Genomic DNA, 22,487 nt, shown 5'->3' with positions numbered 1-22,487 from the left:
ATCTGATTAGCCAAATAAAAACATTTAGGCAGGTCATTTAGATTATGTACATGAAAAAAAATCTGAAGCACTGCATTCTAGATAGAAACATACCTACAGGATTTACTGGGAGCAGCAACTCATACCTCTTCATACTTCTTAGAGTACAGGCACCACAGAACAAGTTCAGCATGAGGTACTTGAAATCAGAGAGTTTACTATGCAAACACACTTTTCACCCATTAAAAAAAATAGATTAGAGGAAGATATAAACATCTTATTTATTAAATCAAATAGAAATGCAAAATATATTTCACATGCCTTACATGGAAAAGAGATGAACTTCCAAGACTTTAAAGCAAAACTGTGTCAGTTGACACGCAGGAAACAGGAACATTATAAACAGTCACAAAGAGGAGGAAGGACTGGGGAGAGGTGACATGGGGGTGCTGGGAAGGTCCTCCCCACTCTGAGAAAGATCTCTTAAAAACAAGAATGGAGCTTATGCTAAGCAAGCATTAGAAGTATGTTAATTTTAACATACATTTATTTTGGAGGAAATTGTCTAAAGACATACAGTTGGCTACTAACTAGTCAAAACAGTGGTCTAGGTTATGTATACCATACTCATTAAGTGGACATGGGTTTAATTTTTGAGTTTAACACAGTCATATGAATTAGACATGGGTTTATTTTTTGAACATCAGTAGGGCCAGCAGGAGAATCAGAAACACCAAAAACACCTTTTAAAAACTAGATCAATACACAGCCACGTTCTGTGTGACTCTGCTATTAAAAAAGGGGAAAAAAGATTAAAAATATAACTATTTTTCTAAGTATTTTAATCATTTTGTCATCCTCCAACTCTTCCTCCCTCCTACACACAATTTCTTGGAAACTGAAATGACACTCAACAGCAAATACAAAGCATACACCAATAGTATAGTCCACAGTTTTTCTAAAGAGTCAATAGTCCAGCAATTTTAAAGTGATCTATGTGCAAAAAATAAACAAATGAAAGAGTTTCTTAAAAAAAGAAAAGTCCGCTGCAGCCTTAAATTCTACTTAAAAAAAAGAATCTGAGGATTTGCACTAAGTTTCCCAGTGGAGAACAGATCAGTAACTCCAAGTACTCTGCCTAACCTGTGACCTGGTGTTGCAAAACTGTCAACATCCCAAGTTTACTACCTGCTGGCAAGTGGAAAACAGACTGTATCCCCATGAGAAATAGGAAAACCACTATTCATAAACTGGTCCTCTGAGATACATAAACATGTGGTGCAGGTATGTATTCAGAGACTGCTACCTACAGCTGAGAACAGTCCTCTCAGCATGACTAACAGTAAATTATTAACAATAAAATATGCGAAACTTCTAAGAGCAGTATTTGAAATGTTCCTGCCTGCTCAATGCCTCTAGGCCTAAACTATCCGCTTGTTAATAGTGGTGTAAGTCAGGGCAGCTCTGGTGAAGTTACAGTGGAAATCACTGTGCATGAGAATTTCTGTGTGAGAAGAACAGTCCCTTGAACTACAGACTAGTTCAGTCCTGACCACACTACAATAGGGAATTGTGTTTAAACCATGAGTAATCATGTAGTCATCTCCCAGCATAGTACTTCTTTTCTGCACACATGGAATGTAAATGACTGAGACTTACAACTGATGATTTTGCAGATTTAATGGATTATATTTCTCTAATGGTTCTGGCAATGCAAACTCAGTTAAAAAAACACCACCAAAAAGGCCAAAAAAAAAAACCAAACAAAACCAACAAAAACCAAACCCAAGCTCACTGCTGTCTGCCTTTTTCTTTATTGGATGACTTATCTGGCACACAGTTAGGATTTCTAACAGTGAGTAAGTCTTCAAAGACATCAGATTAGTTGGGCTGGGTATGGTAAAGTCCAGGTGCGGAAGACACCACAATAGATGATAAAGCTTAATCATGGTTGAGTGAAAAAGCAGATCTTATGCCTGTTATTAGTCTGGTAAATGGAGATGACGCCCCACATCCTAAGCCAAGGTGGTGAAACAGAACAATCACCAACTCACAAAACGCCTTGAGTTTTTCAGATAAAAACTCAGAAGAGCAAAACATGAGCAGTAAAGTCACTTGGTGTTTAATGGCTTTCAAAGTCACCTTCCAAAAGATCAAAAACATCAAAACTATCTCCAACTTGAAAGCCACGTGGCAATATTCTGCCTTTTGCCACCCACTGCCGCATGGGACAGAGGAGCATTGTGGAGGCTGAGGGGCAGACCAGCTGCAGGAAGGTGACCAGCCTTTGGCAGGGTGAAGGACTAGCACACCAGACCACAGGAGGAATCTCACCCAAAAACATGAGGCTTTGAGAACGAAGGCAAACACACTTGGACTGATGCAAAACACTGAAGTACTGCAGAGTGTCCAGAGAAGGGCAGTGGAGCTGGTGAAGGGTCTGGAACGCAAGTCCTGACAGGACTGGCTGAAGGAGCTGGGGGTGTTGAGCCCAGAGAAAATGAGGCTCAGGAGGGACCCTTATTGCTCCCTACAACTACCTGAAAGGATGGTGTAGTGAGGTGGAGGCCAGTCTTTTCTCCCAAGTAACAAGCAATAGCAAAAAAGACACAAGTTGTGCTAAGATAGATCATTAGGAAAAAAAATTTCACTGAAAGAATGGTCAAACATTGGAACAGGCTGCCCAGGGAAGTGGTGGAATCACCATCCCCAGAAGCATTCAACAAAAGCACAGACATGGTGATTAGGGACATGGAGGACCTGGCAGTGTTAGGTTAATGGTTGGACTCGATGATCTTACAAGTCTTTGCCAACCTAAATGATTCTATGAAACCACATACCTTAATGCAAGAAAATGGTGGTTCTGGTGCAGTTCAAATCACAGCCAAACTGGTTTTATTTGCCAAGGACAGGTAAACACTAACAACACAATTCAACCTGTGTTTCAAGTGCTGTTAGGCCCATACCACATACCACATTTAGCCTTGGTTTGTCTCCTCATAATGCACTAAAGTAAAACCAGACCTTAAGGAATAACTTGCATAGTAAGAAAAGGTCATCAATTTAATCATTTACTTTAAGCAGGCAAGCAAATTTGTAAACATTCAAAAGCGGCAGCATCCAAGTTACAAACAATTTAAGGAAAAAAGAATTGAGATTATTAAGGTTCTTTATCCTCTCAAAAATTTTGGAAATGAACTTTTAAAACACTGCAAACATTGAACACTCAGTTGCACTTCTAAACCTGCTAGTAATTCTGCCTTCCAAGGAATTCTGCTTTCTAAAACACATGATCTCACAGTTGCCATACTTTTTATCATTTGCCATTTGGAAGTCAGCTACCAGAGCATTTCACCTCAGTCTAAATCCCATTAGCAAAGGGAATGCCCGTGTCTTGATTCAACACCTCTTTAACTTCTGAGGGTAAAGTGTCAAAGAGGTGATCTTCCACTATGAGCCCACTTTTCCTGAGAAGCTGACACTGCCCCAGCGTAGCTGGCAGACGGTCTAAGCAGTTTCCCTTCAGTTCCAGGTAAGTCAGCTGCAACAGCTGACTTACTTTATCTGGGATTGAGGTAATACAGTTTTGTCCCAGACTCAAAGTCCTCAATTTAACACATTTAAACAACTGTTTTGGCAAAACGTCGACTTTGTTTCCTGTGATGTGAAAATGCTGAAGATTTTGAAGCAAACCTATTTCCACTGGAATCACCGCAATTGAATTGTAGCTTACATCCAAACACCGAAGTTTCTGTAAACTGAACACTGCGGCAGGTAAGGTTTCAAGTTTGTTATTGGAGAGATAAAGAGACTCCAAATTCTTTATGTGAGTAATGGATGAAGGAATGCTGACTATTTTATTGTGCCACAGCTTTAAACAAGTCAATCTTTTTAAATGCTGGAAACTGATAATTTCTTCAATTGTGCGTATGCTATTTGACTTTAAATCCAGTTCCTGTAAGTTAGAGAGACTGAAGATGGCATGGGGAATTCTCTCCAGTTCACAGTTCTGCAGTTCCAACTCTGCAACATTTGTCATTTTCTTAAGGCTATTGAGTACCACAAGCTTAGTGCCATCATTATGAATGACTAGTTTTGTCAGATGTGGTGCTACATCTGTGATATTAGGGGGAATTTTGGTCAAATTGCTCTTCACGTGGAGAATTTTAAGGTGTCTCAACTCTCTAAGAGATTCAAGCCCTATCATTTTATTATTTTCAGAGTTCAAGTTGCCTATCAAATACAATTCACGGAGGGTTTTGAGCAAATACACCCACGCAGGAATTTCTGCGACATCTGTGAATTTCACATGAAGGCATCTCAAGTGGTCCCGGAGGAAGCTGAAGGCAGTCTGCTCGACCTTCGCAGGGCAGTGGTACAGATGAAGCTCCTGAAGATTTGTCATCTGGGAAATTTTGGCTGTAATTTTCGCTTCAGGAATCAGCTCCAGTTTCAACACATCCAGATCTGTCAGATCAAACACTGCATCAGGGACCCCTGACAGCATGAAGAGATGCAGCTCCTGCTTGTCCTGGGCATTGCGGGAGACGTGCTGCCGAAGCTTCTCGTAAGTCCATTCATGGTTCAAACTAATCCCGCGCAGTTTGTTCTCGCTTACCTCTGACAAAAAGACACCAAATCGCTTCGAATACAGCTGGTCATACTGATCCACCATGTGCAAGAGAAATGCAAAATCATTTTTGACATCTGGGATATCGCTGAAGCTGCTCTCTTCTCTGACCTTTTCAAAGGAGTATTCTTTTAAAGGTATCCGGAACAGCCAGAAAAGCGTGTAGAGGCAGATAAAACCATAGACACAGATGAGGGAAATGTAGCTGATAAGCAGCTTCTTCAGCATATAAGCCATATTGTGTGTACATTCAAACTGTGTGTAGCCAATCAGGTGTTCCACTTTCGGGTTGCAGATGTGTTCAAAACTGATGGTGTTGACAAAGTTTGCAGTATAGCAAAGAATAAATATGAACTTGACAGTCTTGATGACAGTCTGGCCAACATAGAGCTTGTAAATGAGATCGCTGTCCTCCACATGAGCCCGGAACTTCCGGACTTTCTCAAACAGCGCCTTGGCTTGTTCTCCATCTTTCTTATCTAAAATCGTGACACTGGGAATCTCAATCATCGGCTTGTCGGCTGAAAATTTGAAGCCAGATTTGGTTATCATGGGAGTGCTGGCACTTGGGCTTCCTTCATCACTGCTAGTGGAAACATACTTGGGCAGGGACTGGGCACCAGTTAACCTCTGTTTGTTCTCCTCAGAGTCCTCACATGCTGTTTCAGACAATGCTTTTGTTGTCCAAGGAGACTCAAAGCACTTCCCCAGTATAGACACAAAATGCTCAATTTTTGAGCAAGTCTTGGGATACTTGAACCAAAAATTACTACTGACTATTAAAATGATAGTATGGATGAGAACAAGATAGGGAAAATACTTTGAGTACCAAGGAAGAGCCAAATGATAGCACATCTGGTTAATAAATACATACTGCTGAAAATCCAAATTTGTTTTACGGCCTGAGGAATCTTTCTGCCCCTTCTTCAGCTCCTGGTCTGATTCAGTGGGTTGATACTGAGAAGAGGTAGCTCCACTCAGAAGAATGTTAGGTGTTACAGTGGGGGCAAATGAAACAGTTCTCATTGATGCTTCTTCTTGACCAGTGGTTGTTTCAACAGTGGTGAAGTCAGCCTTCCCTGCTGTATCAGGCTGCACTCTTGAATTTACAGTAGACTGCAAAACTGGCAAGCAGACCACCTGGTCTTTTGTCAGCTGCATGGTTCCAGCAAAAATGGCGACCATTAACATAACAACAGCGAGATAATCCATGAATACATCCCACCATGGTTTCAAGATACGGTAAGTTGGCTGGATGTCACTGAGCGATGCAACTTCTGCAAGGGTAAACATTCCTACAAGAGAACAAAGACAAAGTCACTGTTATCGACTGGGGACATGAATTTTACTATTTAAAAACAATCCCAGCTTGACATACACAACCTCAGAAGGTTTTGCCTTTTTTAATATTTTGTTGCCTGTTGCATATTGTCCATCATGCCACTCAACAGTTTTTCCAAAACCAAAACAATGAAGTATTTTAGCAATACAGAAGGGCTTCTCACTTCAGGCCACACCATGGTTAAGTATCTTTGCCACTTCACAGCACTGAAGCCTGCTCTGTGCAAGTGAAATATCTGAAAGGTATAATACTGTAGCTGATATATATTAATAAAAGGAAGAGCAACAATAGACTACAGAGCACAACATCCAATTCTGTAAAAACGATTGCTTGAGTCTGAGCACAAAAAATCCAGTTCTAACAGTATTTTGTAGTACCGTGTATTTAAACAAAATAGCATTTCTCTCAATACTTTGCACTCTGCTCGTGACTTGCACAGCACATTTTAGGTCTTGTTACGTCACCAGCAAGGTCTCTCATTTCTTTTCATCTAGCACAACACAGTATCTTCCACTCCTTCCTACTGAGTATCCACATGTCTTATCAGACTGATTGGCCCCTTTCCCTTTTAAGCATCACTGCAGCGCAAGTGAACGCCTTCCAGCCACTATGTGAATATTTGGCACAATCCCTTTTAATATACTTGGATGTTTTAAAGTAAAAAACAGTTGGATGGGGACTTGAGCAACCTGATCTAGGATGCCTGAGTGGCGTCCCTGCCCATGGCAGGAGTGTTGGAACTAGATGCTATTTTTAGGAACCTTCCCACCCAAACTATTTATTCTATGATTGGACCAAATATTGATATGGTATACATTTTTCTCCCCAACTGATTTAACCCAGCTAACCAAGAACAAACCCCACAACTCTTTCTAATAGGGAAAACATTTTTTCAGATATTATCACATCCTAGTGGTCACGGGAAGCTTGTTAGTACAGTAGGACAGGAGCTGACTGCAAGGCTTTCACTTTGTCTTAAACATATGGACGTGAGACAAAGCAGCAAACTGACCACGGGAGAATCCAAACCTCTCTGCAGCTTTAAGCAACTTGCTTTGCTTTTTGACAAAATATGGGGAATCAACTTATCAGATTAAAAAAAAAATAAGCTTCCTGCGCAAGCAGGATGTGGTAAAATCATCATTTTGACTGCTGAATGTGTGACCCAAACTTGCCATTTCTAAAGAAAAATATCTAGCTTGTGTGCACACATGCAGCTGGGAAGGAGATAGTATGTACACTATCCCACAGAGTCTGTCTCCCTTTGCTTGGGACAAGAACAGCTTAGCAGAGCCCAAGGAGATCAAAGCAGGCAGTAACAAGATGCATTAGATTTATTATTTTTAACTTGTAGCATAACAATTCATACAGACCTGCACCTTACACATCATAAAGGACAGTGTCAGAGGCAACATATATAAAGTGTGATAATTTATTTATTTCTGGATAACAGACATTTCTACACACAGAACTCAAACACCAGCAGTTGCCTATATGGTAAAAGCCATGCACTAGCACCCTCCTTCCCCACACCAGTACAAGCAGCTCCCACATCTCAGTCTGTGGGAAAGGCCAGCACTTGTCTTTACTACCACAGAGCTCACGATCCAAGTGTCTCCTCCAACACAGGGAGATACCCAGCCCCTGCCCTCTCACACTCCTCCCTGAAGCTTTTACCAGTCTTGCATACCAAGCCTTCGATCTGGTGGAGGCAGCCAGAAAGGAAAGTCTGCCAGAGAGGAAAGGACTTTATCTCACTGCAGCACTCTTCTTGGTGCTCTTGGCACAGATGCCAAAACTTAAAGTTAGGGCTGAGTTTCTCAGGGAACCGGCAGAAAGAGCTTCCAGTTCTCACTTTCTTGGGCAAATGAATGTCAAATACTTCTCCCTCATTAGAAGTTTTTGAGGTCTTACAGTCGTCCCAGCTCCACAAGGACCTCCTTCCTGAGAGACTCCTGAGCCTGCCCCCACACACCTGCCCAGGACTGCAGCTGCTGTACAAAGGCTGAAGGACACCAAGCAGTAACACACCCCAGCTATCAAAGCATTGCAGTGCCTGACTTGGAAGTCAGCTACAGACTCCCATCTTTAATGTCTCCCAGTGCTTTACCTCCTCTGAGTCACAGCATGATGCTTGCCCTGGAGTTGCTACCTCTGACATTTAAACAATAACACTTGAACAGCATTATCCATTTGTGCTAATGTGAACAGATTGATAAAAAGGACCCTCCTAACTCCTAGGGCCCAACTGCCTATCACATGCCCAGAAAAGGAAAACCACAAAGCAACAGCAGAGGTGATTTTTTTCCCCCCCAAACATTTTTTTTTTCTTTCTAGGAAGCTCTCTGGAAGGCATACTCTCCATCTCCAGGCTGTTTTCACTGTGCTCTCACCTACCCTGGCTGCCACAGAAGCTCTCGCCCAGCAGGCACGTTCAGCAGGAGAGCACCAAGCCAAGGCACACAAGGACGAGTCCTGTGGAGCAGGAAAGCAGGCTGGGAAGGAGGAACCAGCTCACTGCTGGAGCAAACATGGGCAGCTGCTCCTGCCTGCTCCTCTGGGGCTAGCCTTTCTCTCAACTCTGCACTAGGCTAATTATGTGGGAAGTTACTTCACTGTGGTTTGGGGCACAGCCTCCAGAATTCCTTTCACAGAAAGAAGGTGATTTTTTTGCTTCTGCCACGAGAATACACGGATAAAGCACAGAAACCCAGGCACTGGAGACATGACTGCTCTGAACAACTGAAATAATGGAAGAGAAATGACAGAGCACAAAGCTGTTCCAGCTGAAGACTTAGAAAGAACAGCAATAAAAGAAAAAGTTAACAATCACCTCTACCAGACCTCTGTCTTGCACACACAAAATCATTCCCAAAAAGGTTAGGAGACACAACAGAGCCTGAGTAATCCTCTTTGTGAGGCTGCAGGCAGCATGGTGTAACAGGAGCTTCACACCAAGAAGCACCACATTCAATGTTCTGAACACATCTTTTCTTTCAAGTTACTGATACTCAGAAAAGAGCTCCTGTTTTGGCAGAGATTAGCAGTTATAAAACACAAAAAACTCCTCTGTGGCATTACTAATGCTGTCTCATAAAAGACAGACCTTTTTCTAGCTAGCAAAAATCAGTTCCAAGAGCTGAAAACAGATTTGCCTCCTTACATGTCCAAAATGTTTAATGTTCTGAGTCTTAAAAACCAAAATTAAAAACTATAAACCTACACACCGTATAAGACATTCTGACAGGCTACAAATAAATTTGGTGTTTTCTCTCTTAAATCCATCATAACATGTATTGGTGTTTGATTTTACTAAACTAATAACACAGAAGTTAACTTTTAATATATTTCTGCACTCACTTAGAAATCAAACAATTAAGAGGCACTCAGAACAACGGGTCTGTACAGTATTGTAATGGGTTTGGATTTTCTTTATTCCTTTTGAATTTAAACTATTCAAAGCTTTTGAAACCTACTGTCTGGAATATTCCTTAGAGTAGGTGGAAAGTATTTTCACCACTAATTTTCAACTCCTTTTAAGAGTGACAAATTGGGCTTTGAGTTTCATTGTAAGTTACAGTGATAACACTGTACGGAAGTAAGGAAAAAGGAAAGAAATAAGAAAGATGCAAATGCCAGCCTGTGTCTGGCAGGCAGAGCCTGCAACACCCTGCCATAGATGATCTCCCCTCAAAACCAGTCATGGCATGCTCTACTCACAGCCCACAGAAAACATCTGTGAGCAGATGGGTCAAACTGAAGAACAGAGTCCTGTGCAGCTGAAATGTTAAAATACCTGATACTCATGGTGAAAACATGCACTTCTTTCAGTCCTTTTTCAGGGCTTACAAGGCACCAAATGGACCTTGAGGGTCAGCAGAACCGGGCTTTGACATATCCAAGATCAAAAGAGAGCCACACTAGGAAAGTGAGGCTCTTGAAGAGAAATTCTCATTCCCAATACGGAATGTCAGGACAGACTCCTTTTGAAATAGCACATTTTTGTTTAGTTTTAATAAGCATAGGTTTTAATTCAAAGATATTGCAGTACAATCCTTAGGGCTGCACAGCTATATAAAGGCTTTAATTTTAACAAATAACCTTGTTTCCTCCCAAACCCTCTCTCCAGTTCTGTAACATGGATGATGTTCTAGGATAGTATCAACTTCTTTCAGCTCCATCTATCACTTCTAGCTATCTACTGGGTGTATTCTTTCTCCTGAAACAAACAAAACTATTTTAGCCTAAATAAATGCAACTGTTCTAAGCACAGCTGTTTCTTGCTACCTTCTAATATTTTAGGTGGAAAAACTTGAAGTTCTGAAAGTAGTGCAATAGTGTAATTTGGAGCACTAGAATGAAATCTATTTCGTTTATTTTGCAGTTATACAAGTTATAGTGAAACAGGAATATAAAGAGAAAAAAATTAAGAATGACAATGGAATTGTCATAGGTCCGCAGTAAATCAGCAAGGGTAGCAACTAATTTAATAAATCATTCTTCTTAACAATTACAATAATTTAATTAGTCTTAAACAGAAGCTGTAATAGAAAGAGATCAGAATGTGATTAGCCTGGTGAATTTCTGACACATTTGGACTATAAATGCTGAAATACAAAATGGACATATTTGGGATATTTCCTAAGAAACTGCCCTAGCTTAAATACAGAAGTTAGCAGAAAAGGAAGCAGCAGATTGGTATGTCACTAATGTTTATTTACATCCTACTTCTTCCTGTACTTACAGATAAAAACTGTCTGTCCTGTAACTCCCTGGCCCTCCTGTCTTAAAAGCATATTTAAAGTTAAAGCAAATTCAAAGTCAGAACAAACAAATAGAAGGAGAATTGTAGCACATGATACACTCATTTACTCTCAGGTTCCCAAGATTCCAAACAAGTCCACTTTGTTTCAGGAAACAAAAAGATTCTTGAATCCGCCTTGTTACTGCATCTGGTAAAGAATTTCCTAAAAAAACTCAACATTTCTAGCTAAGAAGTGCTACCACTAACAAAATTGCTTTCTCCCTTCCCACAGGAAATTAAGGAGAAGAAAAGTTTTCCCATAACTAAAAGGCTTTGCTGACTTGTTTTTGATCAAGTGACCATAAGTTTAGATTTATTTCCACTGTATATTTTGTTGTCTCTTTCTACCAACCATTTCTACTTCTGTAATATCCTATTAAAGCAGACTATTAGACCATAATGTGGTAAGAATAGAATATGAGATTCCTGTTAGCCAGGACTCTGCCAGTATCAATTGCTCCATGGACAATCAGCCATCAAAAAGATGGCACTATCCTCTTTTTCCTCCCTCCTTTTCCACAGAACCAAGTATAAGGAGCCCCAAGATCCTTGTGAAATAATGCAGAAAGACATACAGGAAAGTCTAAAAATCAGGTTAGGCATTCTGAGCAATTCCACATTGGTAATTCAGTTTCTGAGATGAGAAGTCTAAAACAAACTGAAGGTTTAACCACCAGTAGGCTTTGCGATCAAGTAATACAGGGAAATTGCCCGGCTGAACTAGGTGGGAATATTACAACTATCCCTAGCCTGGTTTGTAGCTCCTAATAGGTTGGCTAAGAGGACCTAGCTCTCTGCTGCTTTATTTCACAAGGGATAACTGTGCTTTACTCTACCTGAGCCAACTCAAGCTACAAAAGCAGCTGGAGGTACAACTGAGACTACAGCTCCTCCTCTCAAACCAGCCTGCAAACAAACCCCCAAAATTCAGCTAAGCACGGATTTGTGCACTGAGTGTCTCTATTGCTTGAAAAGTCCAGGAAACATTTCACAGGAAAACACAACATGGGTGTTTTTATAGTATTTCTCTACTATAGGAAATGTTTTGGTGCTAGCTACTTCAGTGATGGAAGGGATTGCAGAACCTTAATGCCAGGATGGGGCTTATGTTATCACATACCTCCTGATCAGTGCTTTTATCTCTGGAATATCAAAACCAGTTTTAATATAAAAACTGCATAGAAAAAGACTTCCATTATTTCTTTCTACAAGAATTCCCACTTATTGTTTCTTCCCTAAACACCTGACAGCAACCAAATCTACCCATTTGAAATTAATCTGCAAGATCTAGTTTGGTTTATTTTTGTATGGCTGCCCTGTAATGGATGATGACTGGATAAGGAAAAGCAATGAGCACAAAGCTGAAAGGATATTTCCTATAGAGAAAAACATTTCAACTAAGGAACAAGAGTTCTACAATAGCTTTTAATTAAATAATAACTCATACACTCACTGTTTGAGAAACAAAAGCAACCTAACAAAATCCCCCACATCTAGCCCATCTCCCCAGCTCCCCCATCCCACTGCCTGAACCGCACAGCTATAATTTTGGACTTTCTCTTAAAGCAGATATCTAATGCCTCTCTCTATATGTCTATATATTCATATACATAATATATATATAATCTCTGATATAGTCTGCAAATACATTCTCCAGTTAAGGAAGCATCACCTCAACATGAACCTCAACAACATAAACCTTACTGACAGTAATTGCAAAACAAAGAATTATGAAAATCTTATTTCTCTTAGACTGCATAAAGAAATATTAGGCTTCAGTAAGCTGGAGACAAAAATAAGATTCTTTACATAATCAATGTCAAATTAGTACCATTTACAAAAATTACATCTATAAAAAAACCACTTTTTTCTTTTTTTAAAATCTTCAAAAATGCTGCCCTTCAAAGCTGGGCTTTTTCAGGTTGTGTAACACTCTAACCTACTTTTGGATGCTGCTATTTAAGTGTTTACACTGAATCTTCCTTGTTTACCAGTTCTTTGAAGGTCTAGTGCCATACACCACTCCTACACAAATGGTTTTGTAATCAATGTGATATTTAAAAAGCAGTATTAGCAGCCATTATTTCCCTAACAATAAACTGTCAAATCTTACCTCATTCTTGCCTTGCTGCAAATGACCGGAAAGGTCTGTTTAAAGATGACTTTTAAAACAGGAGCCCATTTTTACATTTCTGAGTAGTTCCCCAAAGCATGCAAAGATTATTAACACAATTAAAGCTCCCCAAAAACCCCCAAAAATATTAACACAATTAGCTCTGTATTTGCTGCTTGCAAATTCTGTGTCTACAGAGCACAGAAAATGAGTAACTTCTCACTTTGCCTAGTGCAGGAGTCCCAGTTTAACACCAAGCACTTTTACTCAAGTGCAGACACAACTCAAAGCTACTGAAGCACATTTAACCTGCACTGGCATGGAAGTACAATGCAATCAGAAGTTACACCACACAATAAACTAACAGCTGCTTGCTCTCAACTGTAAATATTTAATCCTTTTGCCATTTCTAAATCTGCTGTTCCCCTATCTTTCAGGCCGTGAGGTTTCTGCAGTGTTTTCATGACCACTATCAGAACTTGAGGAGCACACAGTAAACATCTGGCACTTCTACTAACCAGAGCACTTTGGGAATTTATCAAGTTGCAAAAGCAAGCTGCACCAAAATAAAAGCACATCTGGTAACTCTTGTCCCTAGAGGCTGCTTTTTATCACTAAAACCAACTCAGCAATACAATTAAAAATAAATTTAAAGGATTGGAAGAGAAAAAAAGTAAAAAAATATAATGAACTTTTATTTCCTTTTTAGCTTAAAAATGGTTTACATCCAAGTTATTCAAATTTCCCTTTACATAAATAAGTCCACATGGCTACAAAGCTTGTTACACGAAATTATTTATCTCAGATAGAGACACCACTCAAACTCATGCAATTCCTCTGAAAAATACTCATTCTCTGATGCACAGCCACACACACTGCCAGTCTGTCTCCTTCTTCCAAACTCACTTGGAACTAGGGCAACTTCAAAGTGGTAAGAAATTGAACCTGGCATACATGGAGCTGATAGTTTGGTGATTTTAAGCCACAGAATGTAAAGATACAAATCTTATTACAGAATATATTAGTAGCTCTAACTACACACCCTAAATGTACCTAAAGAATAAGGAGGAACGCCTACCAAAGAGAAGGAGATGTGTTGCTGAACACTCTGCTGCAGATTTTAATAGCCCCTCTTCAGGGCAAAATGAACTCTCCTTAGTACCTTAGCTCATGGTACTAAAGTCTTATTTTACTTCATTTCTAAACTGCATTCCCATCCATATGGAAGCAAGTTTACTGAGTAACTGAAGTAAATGATTTTCAGTGAATACTGTCTCCTTCCTTTTATTTCAATGGACACGTGAGCAACCTTGAACTGGAACATTTACAGCATCCTCATGGAGATCTAGAGCCAAGAACAGACAAAAAGTTCCTTTAACTAAAGAACAGGCACCATTGTTCCCTATCTTAGCTCATTCATCTCTTCAGCCTGCAAACACAGACTCTCACTGGGTTACATGTTGAACAGAAGTTTCATAAAGATTTGCACACATACAAGCTCCTGTATCTCAAATATCTGCAGTGGCGCTTTCATTATACCCATTAGCTAAAAGCAAACTGGGAAAGGTCACACTTAAATTAAAAACTTAAAATAACAAAAGCAAATGACACATACGCATACACACAAAAAAGTGCCCAGTGACACAAGAAGCTACATGTAAACACAAGCCTCCTACTCACAATCGGAGTTCCTCTGTTTCTGCTAAGAGCTTTTCTGTAGCAAGAGCAGTAGGAAGGTGCATTAAATCCACCTGAGAATCAGGATATGGAAAAACACACTCAAAGTCCACCTTTCCTTTTACCCACTCTGCTGCTTTGATGAAAAAATTAAAATGCCAGTTTACAGCTCAATAAATAGGCTGCACCCTTAATTTTCAAATACACAGTCTCGCCACTCTTTATGGGACAACAGTCTAACTTTGTTCCTACTTAAATGTCACACAGCTTCTTTTATCCCCAGGGAGAAGGGGACACTTCCTTGCTCAAGCCAAGGTCCAGCTGTAAACCATGTCACAGAAACTACTCGAGGTAGCAGCCAAGCAGCCCCTGACACCCCCAGCACGATGTCTGCCCCAATCCAGGGCAGGCAGCACACAGCTGACAGCCTGCTGCCAACCCTACCTGCTCTTTATCAAGCATAGAGATCTCCTACACCTCCAACATCCTGCCAGATGGGTAACAATGATGACTTCTCATATAAAACTTTGATCAGCAGATGAAGGATGAGTTATTAATGTTACCACATTCCTGCCAAGCTTCCAATAGCTGAACCTCCAGTGGTTTCATGCCAGGAAAAATGCCTGCAGCTGAAGCAGCATTTATCCTCAAAGGGATTTATTTAAGTTTACTATAATTCTTTTTCCTCTTCTAAACTTAAGCTGCTTTCTGTAAGAGATAAGCTATTTGCTTAGTCCATCGAGTCCCATAATTGTTTGGTTCAGGGTGTGTACTTCAGTACTTTGACATAAAAAGAAATTGCGCTGCAACACATTTCTGGGGGCTCTTTTGAAATTTTGCTGATGAGTTCAGATCACCTCCTTCTCCTTTTTATGCTCTATTTTCTCAAAACACCATTCAAAACATTGCCTTAAGAACAGAAAGAATGTTCCAAGACTTGCTGTCCTACCAGTGATTACAGCATTCCTGCTCTAACAAGCAAGCTTTCAGCTCTGCAAAAACATTCAGTAAGGTTCCATTGTATTGCTTGATGCCATTCACCAGCACTAACAGATCCATAAAACCTCCAATTTAAATATTTACTATTGCTAAATTTGTATTATGATTTGACTCAAATGCTCCAGCTGGAATTGTAACCTCTGCACTGAGGGCCCTCCAGCAGGGAGTGGGCAGACAACCCTTGCCCCTGAAGGCTCACAATCTAAAAGTGATTATTTGTTAGGCAATGATAAGCATTTGTGGCTGTAACATTCAAAGCAAAAAACCAAACTCCCTCAGGCTTCCAGAAAAAGATAAAAAAAATTGGGATAACAGCCTGATTAAAGTATAATCAAATTTAACATTTTAATGCACTGCAATCTTTGAGATGGCTTACCATTATGTCCCGATAAATCCCTTTACAATTACAGCATTCCTATATACTTAGCCATACTCCTTCCCACTCGTTTGAGGATGATGCTATCTAAAGAGTAAGGCACTAAATATAACAGCTCTTGAGATCTACCTTTCCACTGAAATGGACAATGAAGCTTTCCTTTCCAGTCGAATTTGTCTTAAAATAGAGAATGAAGCCAAGTGTACACTTCAAGTAAAATAAAAATACAGAAAGGATGCATTTTACTCAATCCCATTTACAGACAATATCACTCCAGCACTTAGGACTTTTCCATGATTATTACTCCAGGCTTCCACACACACTTGCAATAAGGTTTTTGGCAGCCACCTTCACCCATGTACCATGTCACTGTCTCACTTTTACAGCCAACATCTGCTTGGATGGTGACACCAGAAAATCAGCGCAGAGGCAGCTTCCCCTTACCCCAGGTGCTCTCCATTGGAACTCGTTTTAGCAAGTTTCACATCACTTAACGGTAGCACAATAGCTGCTCCCCAGCTGCTACAGAAATAAAAGTAGAGTGCCTTCTAACTGGAGGAAAACAAAACAATCAGGTTTTCTTGTTGCTGCTGTAAGCAATTTTCACATCCTTCAGCAGGCCCCAGCCAGGTCCCCAGGAGATTCTGTGCAAGCATGAATAATCAGCAAGGCAAGTTCAGGACACAGCACTACCTCATACTGATCTGGCAGAAGAAGGGTCCTTACCTTCTAAACCACCTTCCAGCCCTTCCACCAACATGCTAAGATCTCAAAAAAAAAAAAGTGGAAATGGAAAGTCTGAGCTTGCACAAGTACATTAGTGATTTCAGCATCCTGGCTCTCACTGTGACTTCCATTAAGCATAATGCAAGGCTTTCAGAAAGAGGTGCACTCCAGCCCCCTGACTGCCCTGGTGTCCTGAGCAGAACAAGAACTTGTCCCAGGCAAACTCTCAACATCACATGCAGCAGTATTTCTATAAGAATGTTTGATGGACTAGGCATTACCTATGCACAAAGCAGGACCAACAGAGCAAAATGAGTTTCTATTTGGTAACAACACCAGAAAACACCAGTTTGGTGCAGTGGTGATGGTAAGAGAGTGAAAAACTACAGGGTTCTCCTCCCAGGCATGCAGAGATCTCCAGGCACTCACAGTGATCAGGTGGCAGGAGCCTGCAAACACCTTTCCCAGAACAGGGTAGCCTGGAGACATCCTGCAACTACCAGGGACAGCAGGGATTATTTGAGCTCTTGGTTTGCATTTCAGGTTGTTGACTCAACACAGAATAAAACACAAAATGGCCACAATTGGCCACACAGTGACCTGTATCACGTCATAGCTGAAAACAAGTCATCTTCCATACAGACCTATTTGTAAGTCTGACAGGCATTATTTTCACAAGGATCTACTCAAGAACATTAGGACAACTAGCCAACCACTTTATTTACATTTTCCTGTTATCACACACTTGGACAACTGCCTATGCATGTGGGTGTGCAGCAATAATATACATATGACTACATACCCATCAGCCATCAGTCAAGAGTTTAGGATTTGTCATGGTCAGACCAAAACCATCCATTTAAGATAAAGTTTTGTAACAGCCTGTCTTTGACCAAGAGTTCTGCCTGCCAAATCATGCCTGGGGCACATATTTTTTTAAATAACAAAAATTTTATCAAGGCCCAGAACTCAGCTATAGTTTTTGTTCCCTTTTAGACTAAACAGCAATTCTAATCTCAGTTTCAAGTTCCTCAAAGGCTAAAAGAAAAACCCTTTCTCTTAAGATATAAAACCACCAAGCAACTTTGGATTAATGAAAATTTAAGTAATTATTCCTTTAAGTCTGCACTGGTTTCAATTTCCCAAGAACAGATTTGCTTTAGGAAGCCAGATGAAGTACTGTTCTCCCACCACTAAGCTTGGGACACCCACACATAGCACCAACTGACCTAGAAGGTAAGACCCAAAATGGTGACTCTAAAAAAGGCAGGTGATGTGCTACTGCTGTGAGCTCTAAATTCTTGCATATATCTCAGCCATGTCCATGTTCGCTGTGACAAAGCCCTGGATGACAATACCAAAGCTGGATGCTTGCTCACCACACATAAGTAGGCACTGTTGTTGCAGCCTACTCTTGAAACATGGCTAATAGTTATTGTGCTGCCTGTTGGGTTAAAGCATTCTGTATGAGACAGAGCACTCTGACAATCCTGCTCCTGACTCAGCAGGGACACTGTGTCTCGCTGTGCCAAGCCTCAGATGCCACTCACTACCTTCCACAACACTTGAACTGGATGTTCCCTGCGCCTTGCGTCTCCAGCTCCTGTGTCTTGGTCAGTTTCTTCAAATTGACACAAACAAACAAAAAAAAGTGATTTTTTTTGACTTAAGACTCCGCCAGGACTTGATATTTATAGTGCATAAAAGGTTCAATTCCCTAATCTATCGCAAAGCCCTACTGCATTATACAGTGTGTCATCCTGTTTCAAAAGGATTACGGCCCAAAAATTCAGTTGAATTGCATCAGATTTCATACAGCAGAGTGTTTGAGGAAGGCAGAGTTTCACGACTGACCAGTTATGAAGAGGAAGAATCTTTAAGTTTCTGCCATGGGCTAGAAATTGGAATAAATCTTTTATTCTCTACATTAGCAACACTTTGACCTCAGGATAATCACAAAGTAAAGTCATCATAAAAAAAGTTTTCAAGTATTGGCAGTATGTTGGAATTAATCCTTATCATGCAACTCTACTATGAAAAGTGACTGAACAAATGTATTATTGAAAGATACAAAGTAGGAGGGAATTTTGGTATTTCCATTCAGATGTACAATTCACAAATAAAACCATTTCTCTCCAGTTACTGCAACTCTTCCTTTGGGAGTTTAGCCAAGTTTTCCACACATAGCTGGTCTGGGTATAGTGCTCCTTAGTGCCCTGCATAGACCCAATTGCTGAAGCCAGCCCTATTCACTGATCCTTGCTTTGTCAAATTTTATGAGAAGCAAGATGTAAATAAAGTTTTACTTCTACCCTTAAAGGGGGGAGAAACAACTGACTGTATGAAATGAGTAATCATGAAGTGGTTTAAAACAGAAACAAAATCCCCATCAGAAATTAAAACAGTCATGGAAGTAAAGGCCAACAGGATTAGACTACAAGATCTCAAGTTATATAAATAAGAGCAATAATGCTATTATGACTCATTTATTAGAGAATCTTTATTGTCTTCAGTTAACAAAAAAATAATGTGAGGATGGCACCACTTGAAATTAGCTTACATAAAATGATTTCTTGCCTCTAAGTCGCTGTGTGTGAATAGCTGCAATTTGAACAGATATCTCAGTAAATCTTCACTACAACACAGACTCAAAATTGGAAGTTTTCTTAGCAATGAGGAAAATCATAATCATATTAACATAAAATATTCAACTTTTCCCAGTGAGACTTGCACTTGAGCTTTTTAATTAAAAGGTCTACACCTCTATCATCCAAGGCAAGGATCAGCAAGGAACTATCAACCACGTTGCAACACCACAGCCTCTAACTATGGCTTTCTCCAGTCCTCCTCTGTGACATCTGCCACTGTCAAAGCCACAACACACTACAGGGGCTGATCCTCCAACTCCTACAGGAGGTCTCCCTGCCAACTGTAACACCATCTCTCACCAACCACTTCTGGGCAAACTACTTCTTCTTAGTAATTCTAAGGACATAAAATCATAAATTACCATAACCCTGCCAAAACACAACATGGCCAAAACACAGCAGCAAAGTATAGCTATTTCTCTGTGGATGAAAGCCAAGGGATTTCTAGTGTTTTATTTCCTCTAATGCACAAAACCTAAATGCCAGCAGCATGCTCCTTGGTAGAAGCCCAAAGACCACTTAAAAGTCTCCATTTTCAAGACGTCTGAGAGGACATAACTTATTTCATTACCTTCCCCCCCTTAAAGTACAAAAGCAGCTTCAGTTTCCTGTATGATCCCCTCTGACTCTTGGAACTCCTGTGGGTAGACAAGAACAGCAAGAGTTATGAATACAGCTCGCATTTGGCATTAACTGAACATCTTTAATTTATGATTACTATTACATTACAAAATGCACATATATACAAATGTGTCTTACAGATCAAGCCATCTTTCCACAGTCAGCAAATGATGCAATTTATTCAGTCATCACAGTCCAGATCAGACCAGTGACACTGTAAGACATCACACAAACAATACAATAGCATGTACTGAGGAACTACTGAAAACTCATTTAACAAATAAAAGCCATCTCGTAAAAACATCCCATGAGAGTCTTTTGCTGCAGTATATCATCTGTGTTTCAGACTCAGCATTCAAAAATATTTAGCTTTTCTACAACAAAGAATTTTACTTGTGTTGGAATGACTGCATGCAGGGAAAAATATGGCAGTCATACAAAAGCCACAAAATATCACAATTCACTGTGTTTCTTGATGCAGCTCTTAAGAGCCAATTCATAGCATCTATGACTTCAACATCGTGTTCTCCTCTGTTCACAGTCCAGTATCCTTACTTGATTCTTTGCCAGATTAGTGTTACATTAAGATAGAAAGGCAGCCTGTAGAGGTAGGGTTGATGTGTTCCTTTTATCCTTCCAAAGAACTTCAAACAAAGTCTGCTCACTGGTCCCCATCTTTGGGCCAAAATGGTGTGACAACAAAATAACATTCCCATCTACAAGGACAGCAAGGCTAAAATGCTTCATCTTTTGAACCTGCTCAAGTCTTAAAACTTGAACTACATCACCATTTTTCTCATGTTCTATAATCCTGCAGATTGCTTTCCACCAAGACCTGGGTGGTGGACAGACGTGGGTTTCAAGACCCATGCAGAGCTGACCTTTCTTTGATCACATACATGTGTTTCTGTGTGGACACAGTGACAAACACAGAGAAGCTCTCTGCTCTTCAAGTGACATCTCAAGAGCACACTGAGGCACACACTGCTAACAGTGCTCAGCAGCTACCCCAGGGCTTGGAAACCAGGAAAGGGAAGCAACAGTGGAACAGCCCTCACAGTCATTATGCCTGTACCTGCACCTTCCCATCAATACTTTCTGTCCAGTTCTATTTACCAGATGCAACTGTCACACCAAATAAAGTTCTGGGTGTGCTTGTCTCACCTACATGTAACCTTGGGAAGGGAAAAAGGGAAAAGAAAAAAGTAATGAAAATTACAGCATCTGTAACTCTGCATTTAAGAACAGATAGAAGCTTTCTCAAAACAAGTGTTGAGAGGTTATTACAAAGGAAATTGAAGACTTTTGCCTGACAAAAACACAGCTAAATCTTCTTTCCATAACTTAAATCTCCTTGCTCTATGTCTCTCTCCACTTCTGATGGTATCAGTCCTCAAAGATGCCTCATTTTCCCTGCAGATCATACAACAGAGAAATGCTGTACAAGTATTGTCACTGAAAAGCTGAGTGTTCAAAAAGCAGTCTGCTACTCTGATCCATGCATATTCTGTTTGTGTATCAGCATGTATGCCCTGCAATCAGAGGCACAATAACACATTTTAGCACACAGGGTGCGTTCTCCCTTTATCACCACCTCCCCTTCATACACACATCCTCAGTGTTCCTTCAGCCTGAATTATGCCTGAATAATTCTCATATTAAACTTAGAAACAGAACTCTGAATCACCAGTTCCTGTTGTGAAAGTAGCTAGAAAAGAGATACAGCAAAAGAAGTTTCCTAGTAAACAGCTATACAATAATCAATCTGCTACATTAGACCCCACTGTTACCAATTGTTTTATAAGCCCAGAACAGACTCATATAGATTTATGTGAAACTAAATAAATAATTTCCTGGGCGTCTAATCCTTCCCAGAATCCTATCAATTCTTATCCGTAATGGTATCGTGCAGCAGTGAGTTTCAGAAATTCTCTGTCCACTTTAAAAAAGGAAAAAAACCAAACCACACCCAACCACCCCCCCAAACATTACTCATAAACTCATTGCTTGTGAGACTGCTGCTGCACTTACTCCATTCCGTTCTACTTTTCCTCAACACTCCTTTAGATGCACCTTGAAGAAGAGGAAGAGAACGATCTAAGCTGCTGCTTTGCAAGAGAAGAGCAGCACAAAGATTCCAAACTGGTTATATGCAAGAAAGGTCAGTTCCAGAGAGAGAAGAGTTCAGACAACATTACACACAAGTTAGTCCGCCCTGCAGACAGCAATTATTTCCCAGCATAAGCAGAGTGGAAACGCAGTCATGTTTCCCAGTTTGAGCCCATGAAGAACCATATGCGTGGTTAGGAAACTCTTGGTCACCACTTGTGGATTCCAATTCCTTCAGTTGCTCTTGAAATATTTAACAAAGGAGCTACGTATCTCATGCCAAGAGGCACCACCCATGTATATGCCTCTCCTGAACTATACACACACACACGCTATATATATGCACATACTTTCTAGCAGGGAGGCCAGCTCAACTATGAAGCACATGTGAAGAACAGTTTGGTTTGCAGGTTTGTATAGTCCCATCCATGATTTACTGAAGTTAGCCTGACATAGCATACCA

The 22,487-nt window shown here is 40.3% G+C and overlaps 1 protein-coding gene across 3 annotated transcripts in view; it reads right to left on the bottom strand.

The window, feature by feature from the left end:
• Positions 1–365: 365 nt before the first annotated feature.
• Positions 366–22,487, bottom strand: part of LRRC8D (leucine rich repeat containing 8 VRAC subunit D) — a 51,294-nt gene continuing 29,172 nt past the window's right edge. For 2 of the 3 annotated variants that reach the window (XM_030953509.1, XM_030953510.1), the window contains one exon: positions 366–5,904. In XM_030953509.1, coding sequence (XP_030809369.1) covers positions 3,341–5,902 — 2,562 coding nt within the window. In that variant the 5' untranslated portion in view covers positions 5,903–5,904 and the 3' untranslated portion in view covers positions 366–3,340. Of the gene's footprint in view, positions 5,905–8,348; positions 8,364–22,487 lie in introns of those variants that run through there. The other variant, XM_030953511.1, reaches the window with a different exon arrangement.

The sequence above is a fragment of the Camarhynchus parvulus genome, chromosome 8, assembly GCF_901933205.1.
Source record: "Camarhynchus parvulus chromosome 8, STF_HiC, whole genome shotgun sequence".
NCBI classification, from domain to species: Eukaryota; Metazoa; Chordata; class Aves; order Passeriformes; family Thraupidae; genus Camarhynchus; species Camarhynchus parvulus.
The sequence above is the reverse complement of the archived record's forward strand: the minus strand, read 5'-3'. Positions and strand labels throughout refer to the sequence as shown.